The sequence below is a fragment of the Leuciscus leuciscus genome, assembly GCF_965113295.1.
Source record: "Leuciscus leuciscus genome assembly, chromosome: 18".
NCBI lineage: Eukaryota > Metazoa > Chordata > Actinopteri > Cypriniformes > Leuciscidae > Leuciscus > Leuciscus leuciscus.
The window spans coordinates 28529224-28543339 of NC_138742.1; the positions used below are offsets into that span (position 1 = coordinate 28529224).

Here is a 14116-nt window from a genome sequence, read left to right on the forward strand (position 1 = left end):
ATTTGTCAAGGCTAATATTTATAGGTGTGATCTGCAAGCTAATGAAACCACAGAAGTGTTTATTTTCATCTTTACCTATAGAAAGTTTATGGAAAGCTATGCAGCGTTTACATGTTAGGAGCTGTTTTAGGCTTCTCAACTTAAACGTCAGCCTAGGTTGTGTGGTCATATCTATGTAATCAAAATGAAGTGATTTCTTTTTTTTTTTTTCTTTTTTTTTTTTTTAATGCAGTCCATATATTGTATTACTGAAGCCATGTTATAGGTTGATTGTTTAAAATCTGAGGAGAAATTGCCAGTACAGCTGTTGGTTGGAATTGCATGTGGTTTTTGACTTATGAATTAAAAATATATATATATTTTATTATCTTTATTCTGGCTCAATGTCTTTTTATATTTTTTTAAATGTATGCTTACAGACTACATCCAAACCTAACTTTTAACTGGTTTATACTCTGGAAATGATGTGCTCTTTCCCTGAGAACGTCTTGGCTCTTTGAAGTTTATAATAAAATAATGTAATACAATTAATACAGTCCCTATTCAGAAGAACCTGGTATTTCATGTCCCTTATACAGTCTAACTCTTAAGTGTGTACAATTACTAAAGCAAATGAACTGTGCAGATGTGGCCTTTAATACTAAATACGGCTGAATACCTTAAGGTGCGAACAGGGTAAAACAAATATAAAATAACGTCACATTAATAATTATTTTTTTACAGAGCAGAGTTCGAATCCAGAGAATTTGTATTGATTAATGCTGAATATGAAAAGAAAAGCACTTGATTGTACTGAAAGTGCACCTGAAGTGTACTTAAAATCTTTACAGGTAGGCAGGCTTTATATAAACTATATAAACTGATAACTTATTTTTTAATAACAGATAATATATCATTGATGAAATAAAAGAGTACAATTGCATGACTATGCTTCTTAACACTTTTAAAAAAAGGGCACTTTGTAATGTCAAATTAAAAGTTTTACTTTAAAATACACGTTAAATATTTGTTTTAATAATCCTTTGTTGTGCTTTAAAGAAACATTTATTTTAATCTGTTGAACAGATGCACATGTATAGTATTTTAATATAATTGTAACTAGTGTGTTATTTGATATTACATTTAAAGTTAATTGGTCTTTAATGTTAAAATAAATGTACTAAATTGCAAATCCATCATTATATCCATCAACTATATTCAAATACATGACAATATAAATTATGTTCATGTACATTTTAATAATTAATAATGATTTATTTCAACTTTAATCATTTATTTTTTTGTGTGTGTGTATTTAATGGCTGTTAAACATGTTTAGGGGGATTATTCACATGTGAATTATCTGAATAAAAACATAAGAAGGCTCTTAAAGCGGGGTCATTTACTTTTTTACAGCACTGTTCAGGACCTATACCTGTTCTACTGTGATCACGATAATAATAAACATCTAAAAGTGAGATTTTTCTACTTTAAACTGTATACAGACTGTATATTCTCTCTCATAACCCTACCCCTAAACTTACCCATCACAAAAAAATACTTTATGCATTTTTACATTTTCAATACCCATCACTTAGTTTGATTTATAAGCTGTTTTCCTCATGGGGACCAAAACATGTCCCCACGAGGAAAAGGATTTCAGATATTGCCATCTCTGTGGGGACATTGTGTCCCCATAATGTAGGTTTACCAGGACACACACACACACAGAGAGAGAAAGAGAGAGTTTGTCCCCTCTCAGCCACTGTATCCCTTTAAATGTCAAGAATACTGCGTATATTTTTAGCGCAGCCATTTAATGTCAGTGACCGAAGGCACATACAGATCAGTCCCAGTTATAGAGCTCCCGAATACTGTGTGTATTCACAGGACATGGTTGTGTTTAGGTTTGGTGTAATTCTGACACCAGAGAGTTCAGATGTCGAGGTGTTAGTGTTGGGCTCTCGGCCGGAGATGGGACACTGGGACCCGGCCCGTGCCGTGCAGATGAACACGAGCCGCCCGGTTGCGTCCACCTGTGAACCGTGTCTGTGGACCGGAGACGTGCATCTGTCCGAACCCAACACAGACAAGCTGTGGTTTAAGTTTATAAAGCGTGTCGATGGGAACTACATTTGGGAAGGTAGGCTATGTGCGGATAATGGTCAAGTCGTGAGGACGACAAACACACTTTCAAAAGGACATCAGCTTTAGAGGAAATACATTATCTCTTAAGATTAAGGACAAATACGCGCTTTATCCTCAGTGTAATAACGTTTTTGACTCACTGGATGGTGCTGCTGTTCCACAGTCTGACTTGCACTGACAGACAGTCAAGAAATTATAAATCCTTTCAGTTTAACCTGTGAAGGCCACAGTTTACAGTCTCTAACTGTATTAAAATCCATAATTTGATTTAATCAATTTAAGCCTGGTTTCACAGACAAGGCTAAGACTAAGCCAGAATTAAGGCTTAGTTCAATTAGGGCATTTAAGTAGCTTTTATAAAGGTGCCATTAAAAAAACATTACTGGTGTAATGGCACTGTCATATTTACGATACATCAGTTTAAGTTGCTTTCAGTTAAAACAGTTCAAACATGCATTTTAGTCTGGGACTAGCTTAAGTCTTGTATGTGAAACCAGGGAATAACTTTTAAGAAAATGCAACTTCCATTGACTTAAAGCTTTCAGAAATTAATGTAAAGCCTGACGTGTGAAATAATAGTCAGAATGTATAAAAAAAAAAAAAAAATGCATCTGTGTTTTGTATCATATATCAGGTGTGTATGTATGTACTCAGACAGTATGATAGTGAGAATATGGAGCTCATGCTTGAGGAAAATGCACTTTCGTTTTATTCAGAGGCCCAAACTGAGTAAAAATATGCAGTTCGCTGCAGACTCTGATATTTATTTGGCCAAAAAGTAAGCTGAAATTCTATATATATATATATATATTATGCTATATAACAGTACAACAGACAACTACATAAAATGCATATAAATCAGTTGTCACTCTAAATCTCCCAATAATATTAGTAAGATTGTTTTTGCACTGGGTTGAAATGATTGAGAAAGTACCTGATAATAGCCTATAGAAATGTTGTCCAGTATTTATGTAATCACTGTCTTTTTGCACCTTTTTTTTTTTTTTTTGCACAGTATGAAGCTTGTTGAAAAGTATTTCACTGTCATGAGATCAAACTTTGAACCCTGCTTTGGGAGCAAAGCAGCAAATATTTCAAAGTGATGAAAAATGAAGGAACGCTGAAACCTGAACATGACCTGCTTTGTCAGGGAACCCAAGCCGTCGTCCTGACATGACTCAAGTGGCAGTTTTCTCATTCTGTCATGTTTCTCATTTGAATGAATATGCCTATGCGTGACAAATCGACGATCTGCTCCAGTGCTCACACCATCTGTTGACTGAGGTTTTGATTGAGCCATTGTTTGCTGGTATCTTGTCAATTCCCACTGTCTCATTTGAAAACAGCCGAGATTTTGATTGTGTCGAGATGTGTTTTGCTGATTGAAATGATGCTTGCTGATTTCTCACCATAGCAGGTGAATTTGCTCTGAGTTTGCCTCAGGTAAGCAAGCATGAATTGATAGTCCTCCAGTTGAGACTAAAGTACTCAGATCAGTGGGGTGGATCAATTGGCAGCGTCCAGATAGGGACAGTCTTGGTTTATAGGACATAATGGCCTGTTCACTTCAGTAGGTTCTAATTCTGCACCTTTTTTCCTGTATTTGACCTAGATGTGAAGCTTAAGAGGTTGTATGATAGAGAGTGAACCACTTTTAAATCAGAAAAGAACTGGCTGCTGTTTGTGGGATGGAATGAAAGTAGCCTGATTTTTATTTTATTTATTTTTTATGTTATATTTTAAAGGAATAGTTCTCATTTAAAATTAATTACTCACTCTCATGCATCAGAGCAACAATATAAAACACACAGTAACACTTTAGAATACCGTTCCGTCATTAATGAATAACTACACAGGAACAAATGAGTAACACAATTGAAATATTCTATTAACCATTATTAAATTATACTCACATTATGAAATAAATGTATTGCATGGGCACAATTATTGGCACCCCCAGATATTCGTATGTGTAAAATAGCTCTGAAGTATATTCCCATTCATATTCATATTTATGTTTTTTTTTTTTTTTTTTTTTTGCACACCAGGGTGACTAGGAACATGAAATTGTCCAGCCATGACTTTCTGTTTCACAGGAGTATAAATATGAGGAAACTCAAAGGCCAAATTCCCTTAATCATCCATCACAATGAGAAAAACCAAAGAATATAGTTCTGATGTGCAGCAAAATATGTTTGGGCTTCACAAAATAGAAAGTTTCTGTAAGAAAATAGCTAAATAATTGAAAAAACCCAAGTTCCAATCAACTAAAGATGTTATGAATCTGCCAGGAAGAGGACGTGTGTCTATATTGTCTTAATGCACGGTGAGGAGGAGAGTTTGAGTGGCCAAAGACTCTTCAAGGATCACAGATGTAGAATTGCAGAGATAAGTTGAGTCTTGGGGGTCAGAAAGCCTAAAAAATATCAAACAACCCCTACATCACCCCATGTTGTTTGGGAGGATTTCCAGAAAAATCCTCCTCACTCATCCATAAACAAACTCCAGTATGTTCAGTTGTTTTTGGCAGAAAATCCACCAAATGGCAAAAACGGGACTGGATTCTATGGTCAGATGAAACTAAACAAAAGAGCTTTTTGGGTTTGGTGCAAACAGGGATAAAAAGTACCCCATGCCTACGGTTAAATATACCGCTGGATCTTTAATGTTGTGGGCCTATTATTTATTTTTTGGAGTTCCTGGACATCTTGTTCAGATACATGGTATTTTTTTCCGGCTAGCACATATATATATAATGTCTTTTAAATTGATTTTGATTGTATGATTCTATTCATTTTTTAAATATGTTTTTCCCCCTCTTTTATCTCAATGTATATTTTCTGTATGTCTTTGTAAAGCGTCTTGCAAATACCAACAGATAAAAAAATTAAATCCTGACGGCATCTGCTAGAAATCGTATTATGGGCCGTGGTTGCATCTTCAATCAGGACAAGGATCAAAACAAACATCAAAATCAACACAATATTGTGTGACTGAGCACAAAATGAAGCTTCTGCCATGACCGTCCCAGTCCCTGACCTGAACACTAGAAGACTGAAGAGGAGACCTGAACCCTATAGAATATGAGTGGGGTGAACTGAACAGAAGAAGCACCAACATGGATCTGGGAATCTGAAGGATCTGGAGAGATTCTGTATGGAGGAATGGTCTCTGATCTCGTCAGGTGTTCTCCAAACTCATCAGGCATTATAGGAGAAAACTAAGAGCTGTTATCTTTGCAAAAGGGCGTTGCAATAATTGGGTGCCAATAATTGTGGCCAACGTGAACTAGAGAAAACACGTTTCAGTGTGAGTTTCCCCCTGAAGGGGTGGATTCTGGAATCCACTTATGCTTCAATGTATATGTGATTAATCAAGGTATTAATAAATATTTTTCCTTCTAAATATCACATGAGTTGAATGACTTCTCTAGGCTTATGATATTTTACTTTGTTATAGAAGATACCAGTGTGATTACTGAAATGTTCTTTTCATGTATTCTCTAATGTCTGTATTTGATATCTGAGAGGTGACTGCAGGTCTAGCCCATGCTAGGAATACAGCCACATTGCTTGCTTATTTAGCCTGGCTTCCAGTAATTAAATATTGACTTGTTTGGTTGCAAAATATTTTCAACGTGTTAAAACATATATATTCTAGCACACCATGATGACTATAGGTCATAAAGGTCATTGGAACCAATAGTTTAAGTGACCATTTCTTAGCATTTACTTTACTGTTCTATATTAAAGTGTCCTCTCATTTAGAGAAAGAAGATGTTATCTTGATGTTTTGAGAAGACTCTCCTGTTTATCGTTAGAGCCCGACCAAATCCAACCTTGAAGAAGCTGTGTGTCGGTGTGTGTGTTAGTATTCCTGGTTACAGGTTAAGGAGCAAGTGGCGTTATTGGAGATTGACTGACTTGTTTTCTTCGACATGCTGGCGCCCAGCAACCCAAATCTGCGACCTGGAAGATCAATATATCAAAGAAAATACAGAAATGATCAGACATCCTTAATAGCAATCGATAAAATGTTTAGACCCTTACTGATAAGTAAATCTAGAGTGTGTCCACGATTGTGTGTGGGTCCGTGTACATGTTGAGTCAGATCAAAAGTATTTAAAACAGTTATGATTTCTTTTGCCATATTGGTTTCTGCATTATCTATATTAAAATCCCAGCAAAGGCAAAACAGTCAAACTCTGCGGAAATTGTTGATAACAGTTCTGTAAAGTCCATTGCTGGTTACATTGATAGACATCTTGAAATAGCGCAGCTACACCCCCACCACTCCTACCCGCTCTGAAGACACTCATAAAAGTAAAGTAAGGAGGGCCTGTTTCATTGAGGACTGTTGTGTCTTCTAGCCAAGTTTCATTTAGAAGCATAACATCCAGGTTGTTTGTGGTTATTAAGTCGTTGACTAGAAGTGATTTATTTTTAAGTGATCAGATGTTTAAAAGTGCTAACTTGACAGTGTACATTTTTTTCCCCACAGCAATCTTAGTTTGACATGTAACAGGCAGCAGATTAGATTGGTTTGCTGTACTTGGGAAGACCTTAGACTGTCTAGCATGTAATATAACAGAAATGGAGAAAGAAACAGGAACTGTGGGCTCTTAATGGTTACCAAGAATCATAGCAGTCAGAAAAATCCATTTTATAAATGAGGTTTTAGATCTGAATGTCAAATAAATCAAAATTCAATAAAAAGCCATTTCAGTTTTGGCATACTTACTGCATTTTGGCTTCGTAGGGCAATATTGCTTTGAGACCTCCAAACACCAGCCCACCAAACCCATTTAAACACCACCATCTGCATACTGTATTTTCTTACAGTGTGTAATATATGTTTGTGGCTTAAACTGAGACTGTAACCATGAGCATAATTACAGTATTGCATAGGTTTTGTCCATGCTATATGAGTCAGCGTGAAGAGCTTGTTTGCTGTGTGGGCTGCAGCTCTGAGACTCTAATCAGCCCAGTGGTTGAAAGGGCGACAGCAGCGGGGTGGGATGATAAATGTCGGACAAATAACAAACACCCCACGTTCTTTCTGGATGAATGTGAGTTAGGGATGAATACCAGTTCAGAAACCCATATGCTCTCCCTCATTACAAGTGCATAACATGTAGGACTGAGGCAGCGATGCACTACTGTTTTATTAACGCAATGACTAATTTGAATGTTTAATTTATTATGAATCAAGCTTATGACTTGACCACCAAAATTATGCAGCATTGCAGCCATTACAGGAAGTGTCTGAATTAATGAAAGGAACCATTAGCTTTTAAATGTGAACTCTCAGAGGTTCAGGAACAGGTGACCTCCAGAGTCTGAACAACACTGTAATTTAATTACCTTCCCCCTCAGAAATGAAAGGCTTACATAAAAAGCACAAAAGGGACAATAATGTGAATCTGAACTTTTTCAAGAGCCACTGAAACTTTAAATGAAGCATGAAACAAATGTGTTGTTTATTCAGATGTTACATAACATCATATTTTAAAGTGATTAATTCAAACATTTTGTTGACATCTAAGAACTTTTACAATATTTTCTTTTTCCTCATCTCATTTATTCTACTGTGGTTTGTCATTGACCCATTAGTGTGCAAATGTATTTGAGAAGTGTTGTGTCTGTCTTGTGTCTATCGCTAGGCAATGGGCCACATCATGACCGGCAGTGTGTGTATGACGACAGTAACATGGTGGACGGGGTATACTGCCACCCGATTGGTCACTGGATTGAGGAGACTGGCCACACAGATGAGATGAAACACACCACCAACTTCTACTTCAGCATAGCGGGACAGCAGGCCATTCACTTCTCTCAGTATGTGTGAATGCATTCCCATCCATCATGTGTTTTAAAGGGATAGTTCACCCAAAAATGAAAGTTTTGTCATCACTTACTCACCCCCTCAAGTTGTTTCTTTCTTCTGTTGATGATGTTTTATGTCGGTAACCAGACAGTTGACAGTCATATAATCTTTTTTCCTACTATGGAAGTCAATGGGTGCCGTCAACTCTAAAGAAACACGTACAGGTTTGGAGCAACATGAGGGTAAGTGATAAAGTTAAAAGAGTTGCAAAACTCGAGAGCACGTAGATGTGAATTTGAGAACTTGTACATTACAAATTCGTACTTGTACACTAATATTTACACTCGCAGCTCCATTGTGAAAACCTGTAAAATAAAAATCTGAAGTTAAATGTTGAGATTTGCACTCGCAAACAATTGTCCCAAACCTGTATTCTGAATTTGAAGTTGCAGACAAGTAGTTACAACTGTGTAAAATCCCATTCACAAAAATAAAATGACAGACACAAACTTGTAGTACATAGTTGCACTTATTCTTTCATTCACATGAAACAATGTACAACCTCAATTAGGCACTTGCAACTCATCAAATCTGTCACTGTCATTCAAAATGTTTTAACTGTTTTCGCGATATATTAGATGCATAACTAACTCAGGGCTCTCAAGTTTTGAAGACAGACAAGAGTCAGTCATCGTGTGATAACGAAAATATGTCTAGGCCTAGACTACTTGTTCTGTGCAGGTGTTGTCAGTGAACAGGCTGTAAAACTGTTGGCTAAGTTACAGACACTCATGATGCTAATTAATATTTACATGACGGAATTTGATAGTGGAAAGACCGAACGCGTCTCCAGAGAGCAAACGGAACTGCTCGTGCGCGAGGTAAAAGTGCGCAAGCAGAACATCTACGGGACAAGCCGGATTCCACCATCTTTATGTACACAATAATAATCTTTTACATTTTAATCCTTTTATTTTAAATATTTGCCATGTTTGTGTGCTGTGTGTTTAATAAGTACAGACCCGCCTATAGGCGCACATTACTAACGCGCTCAATAAATAACAAAAAAAATATCGCGCCATTGACTTTAGCCCAGGTTTCAGTTGGTCAATGGCTCAGTCTATTTCTGTTGCCTCAAAATAGCAACGCGCCAACAATGCGCCAGAACACACCTCGTTTTCAGACCAGCCGCCCATGGGCGCACAAATGGGCGCAAATGCATTTGCTATTTAAACAACGTTGGCACAGGATGTGAAAATGATAACTGCGTCGGACTGAAACTAGCAAAAAACACTTGTGTTGCGCTTGTCACTGCATTGTGCCGGGTGTAAGATAGGGCCCTCAGTGTTTCTCTACAAAGTGACATCGCCAACTGCTGGCATGGAAGCATAATGCAGCTTTTTTAGTTGTGTTCGCAGATCCTTGTGAACAGGGATTGTTTTGACGTTGTTGTTGTCTATGCGCAAAAAACGTGAAGGAATTTTTTTCCCGTTTTTTATTGAATGAAATTTCTCAGAACAACGGTAAATGTGACCTTTAGTTTTAAAGGGAAGAGTTGTGGAACACAAAATGATCTTTAGCAGAAGTAAAGTGTCTCGATTAACACCAGGTTAAAGATAAATTTACTCTATAAATTCAACTTCATTTGAAGTATGTGCCAAGTCTCAAATCCACAGATAGTAACACCTAATTACACAGAAGCATTTTGATTAGGGTGTTTTTTTTTTTTTTTTTTTTTTTTTTTTTTTTTTGCCTGTCTCTCTTTTTAATTGTGTATGTGGTTTAAACAGCACTCTACAATTAGCTCAATGACTCTGAATCTCTGGATTCCTTTGGCAGTGAGCTCTAAGTGCTTGTTTCTTTTGACCTCTGACCTTGTTCTACAGGCAAAAAAAGTTGAAAGTGGAGGCGGATAAAAGTAAGACTGGGTCATTGAGTCTGGGGTTGGGGAATCCATTAGAGTAATGACAGATTTACTATATCAAAGAGGCTGGTGTATCTCCAAGAGGGCAGAGATTCTATGTCTTCCTATGACAGAATGCACCGTCATCTCCAGTAAAGAAAGTACAACTGGACAAAATAGTGGAAAACATAGAGAGACTTTAATCAGCTAAATGTAGAAGTAAGGCTTAAAAAAACGATGGTTCACTCTGAACAGAATCAGTATTTTAACATTTCTGTTCACGAGTTCCTTCTGTAACATTATCTTTCCGAAAACAGTTTGATGAGAAAAAAAAACAGTTAATAACATTTTTATTATTATTATTATTTGCCAATACTTTATACCAGAGCTTGAATTGAACTTTATACAAAGAGCTTGTGACTAAACCTCGTAAAGTGTCAAGTGGACAGCGCTGCCCCCCAGTGAGTCTGACCAGGGGTATACTGGTGGAAATGGAGACTGAGGACTGGCTGATGGACTTAAGTATGGAGGTACCGTCTCCCACCCTGTTTCTCGTTCTTCATTGCTGTTCCTAGACAGCACCATAGACTGTATGAACTCTCTTCCTGTTTCCTCTGAACTGTCATCACTGTTTCTAAACAACACAGAGACCTGCATGGACTATGTACTATTACCTTTAACCCTGACAAGTCTCTATTTGCCTCCATCACCACCCTTCTCAGCCAGTCCTCCAGCCCCACCTCTGATAGAAGATTGCAGCCCTTTGCCATCTCCTGAAATGCCATGCTGTGACGTCGAGCCGCAGGTCGAGCAACCTCCATCAGCACCTGAGCGAATGGATCTTGTGGCTCCACCTCCGGCCTCTGATCCCCTCACTCCGTCTCAGGCCCGTCGGCTCCACCTTGGCTCCTCCCACCTTCGGCGCGACCAGAAACCCTCGGCCTTTCGACTCTACCGGGTTCCCTCGCCCAACCGGCTCCCCCTTGGTCATTCGTCACACCACCTCCTCTGTGGACTTGCAGATCTTCTGCTACACGCAGTTCCTCCACCCCTACGGTTTCCCTTCGGCTACGCCTTGGTCCTCCATCACACCGGCATCGCAGCGGCTCCTCCTCAGACGATCTTCTGTCTTCGCCCTGGGATCCATCGGCTCTGCCTCCGTCGGACGTCCCCCAGTTGACGTCCGCCTCTACACCACCTTGGATCCTCCCTCCCTTGATTCCGCCATGGGCTGTCGTCACTGTGCTCTGGGTCTGTGCCATCGGCCGTACACCATCGCCGTCGGGGTCTCGTCGCCATCCATCTGTCACCATTCTTCTGCCGCCTGCCATCACCATCCCTTCGCCATCGCCTGTCACCATCCCTACACCATCTCCACGCCCTCCTCCTTCTCCTCTCCACGCTGCGAGGTTGTGCCTCCCGGGAGGGGGCGTTCTGTCATGTTCATGTTCAGTCAGTGTCACCTTCATGGACTTTTAGTTTGTTTGTCTTCAGTCACACTTTACTTCAGTTTAAATTATAATAAAGACTTTACATATGTTTTAGTATGTTAGTCAACACATCAAAATAAGTGTACTTCTTTAAAAAATGACAAAATATTATTAAAACAATGAAATAAAATGTACTTAAAAGTAACATATTTAATTTTACATAATTACAAAGTGCACTTTTTAAAAGTATACTTAAGAGTGTTAAAAACATAGGGTAACACTTAATACGTTAAATTGTTAGTACTTTAAAGTAGTTACAGATACTTAAAAAAGTAATAACAGTAATTTATGCATAATTACAAGCAACTAACCCTAAGGCAACCCATAACAGGACCCTATAACTACATGTAGTTAATAATTAATATTACTCAGTACTTATTTGTCTAATTCCAGTGTTACCAATCATAGTCACCAAACACAGTGTAACCGAACATAGTCATGAAAATGTGCTTTCTTTAATTCATAAATATTATATTATCTGCAAGTATGGTTTTATATAGACATCACAAACTGCCTGTTTTAGTTTCATTTTCATGGAGTTTCTATTTGTTTCTCTCAGTTACTAAACTCCTTTTCATTCAGTTGGTTTCTGGTATTGTTTGTGTGTTCATGTGAAATATGCTGTTATGTTGCCTTACTATATTTGGATTCCCTGAGTTTGTTTAATTAAAGAACCTTTGGTTTATTTAAACCTAGTCTCAGAAGATAGTAAGACCCACAGAGAATTCAACATTAAAATGTACTGCAAGTAGATTTTTTTTGGTTGATTGGTTTTGTCTACATTTACAATATGTGTCAATGTTCCAACAGTGCATGTCATTGACTCTATAAGAAATAAACAACCATGAAACTCGGGAAACAATGTTTCTGTGTATCAATTACAAAGTCTAATTCACACCAAATGAAGAGTGTAAAATATACTCGGGTGGCTGAATGAACAAAGTCCCAAGGAAAAATACAAGGACCTTTTGTCTCCAGAATCAAGTACACCTTGTTAGGTCTTGGACTACTAATTAAACACAACTTGTACTTGTCACCACTGCTCATTTAAAATGCACTACGTGCCGACTTCTAATGCAGTGCTTAAATGCGCACACACACACACACACACACACACACACACACACACACACACACACACACACACACACACACACACACACACACACACACACACACACACACACACACACACACACACACACACACACACACACACACACACACACACACACACACACACACACACACACACACACACACAAACACATCGTTTTCAGAGAAGGAGTACATTGCACACACCTCTGTGTACAGTTGCACCAAAAAGCATTTGGACACTTAAGTCACAGGGAAAATATATGAATGTAATTTCCTTAGACATAAACCCAAGCGTCCTGCCCTGGAGAAGGTTTTGGGCAGAGGTTAGATCATACTCAATGTGTCACACCATTAACCTGCAGCTCACTTTCCCTTCAATCATTTCATTTATGTTTTCCCCTCAAAGAGGCATGTGGGTTTCTGAGGTAAAAATACACCTCTCACCTGGTGTCTCTGACCTTCATTCCCCTGGCTGTCAGTCTGTTTCTTCAAACCACTAAACTCATTAACATTTCCATTATTTGAGTCCTGAGCTCTCATATACACAGAGGGAGAGACCCTGCTGACATGACTGTCTCATCGTTTGATGAGAAACGATGGAGGTAGAGACGCTGAAAATGTAAAATGAAAAATGCTTTTTCTCTTCTGTTGTTCTGAGTGTTTTGTAGAGTTTCTTTGGAGTTGCAACAGTGCTCTGCGTAATTGTTGGTTTGCCCAAGTCAACCCCCCACGTCAGGAGGAGTCTCCGTTGTATTGATATGATATGACAGGATGGATTTGCAGTCCAAAATTGAATATGTAGGGCTGGAGGTACAGTATGTTTCAATGGCAAAAAAACACAAAAAAAAGTGTATCACTGAGTTGTAACATTGTCAGTGCAATCGTTAAAGGAACACTTATTCATACAGTATATGTTTTATGATCTTTCCTATCACCCTGCCATATCTTTCTGCACTCGTTGCTCTGGGATCTCATAATATATCTATTAAGCAATGTGGTGATTGTATGTTACAGCTGTGGGAATTGTCCAGGGAAGTTGATGTATGTACAATATTGATCAAACCAAAAAAGATTGAGGCAGGTTTAATTATCGTGTCTTTGGCTGCTCATTATGCTTATGTTCACAGATGATCTCTGGTCTACTATTCAAGGAAAATATTTGAAATATTTTACTTCTGCATATTTATAAGTAAATGTATTGAAACAACAGTCTCTTCTGTTGTTATATTTTGAAAACATTTTTGATTTCCCTTTCCTTCTCTGATGGGCCATCACTGGTTACACACAACTATGTGCATTGTTTGTAGACACACACACACATACTCATTCACACAGCTAAGTTTCCTCTCTCTCTTCTCTTCAGGGTGCTTCCGCGTGTCTGGTTAGGCAGCTGCCCTCGACGGGTCGAACATATAACCCTAAAGCTGAAACAAGAACTGGGTGTTACAGCAGTGATGAACTTTCAGACAGAATGGGATGTCATAAACAACTCACACGGCTGCCGGCGTGACCTCAGTCAACCCATTACCCCAGAGACAATGACGCACCTGTACAAAGACTGTGGCCTTTCTTATATCTGGATCCCCACCCCAGACATGAGCACAGAAGGTCAGTGTGTGTGTTTAGCCAATATACCCTTGAAAAACAGACACAAGTGTCTGAGAGGATTAGT

At 38.4% G+C, this 14116-nt stretch overlaps 1 protein-coding gene across 2 annotated transcripts in view; it reads left to right on the plus strand.

Moving 5' to 3' along the window:
* Positions 1 to 1790: 1790 nt before the first annotated feature.
* Positions 1791 to 14116, plus strand: part of LOC309480626 (laforin-like) — a 53308-nt gene continuing 40982 nt past the window's right edge. For both annotated transcript variants that reach the window (XM_082145238.1, XM_082145239.1), the window contains exons 1-3: positions 1791 to 2122; positions 7790 to 7964; positions 13808 to 14052. In XM_082145238.1, coding sequence (XP_082001364.1) covers positions 1873 to 2122; positions 7790 to 7964; positions 13808 to 14052 — 670 coding nt within the window. In that variant the 5' untranslated portion in view covers positions 1791 to 1872. The remainder of the gene's footprint in view (positions 2123 to 7789; positions 7965 to 13807; positions 14053 to 14116) is intronic.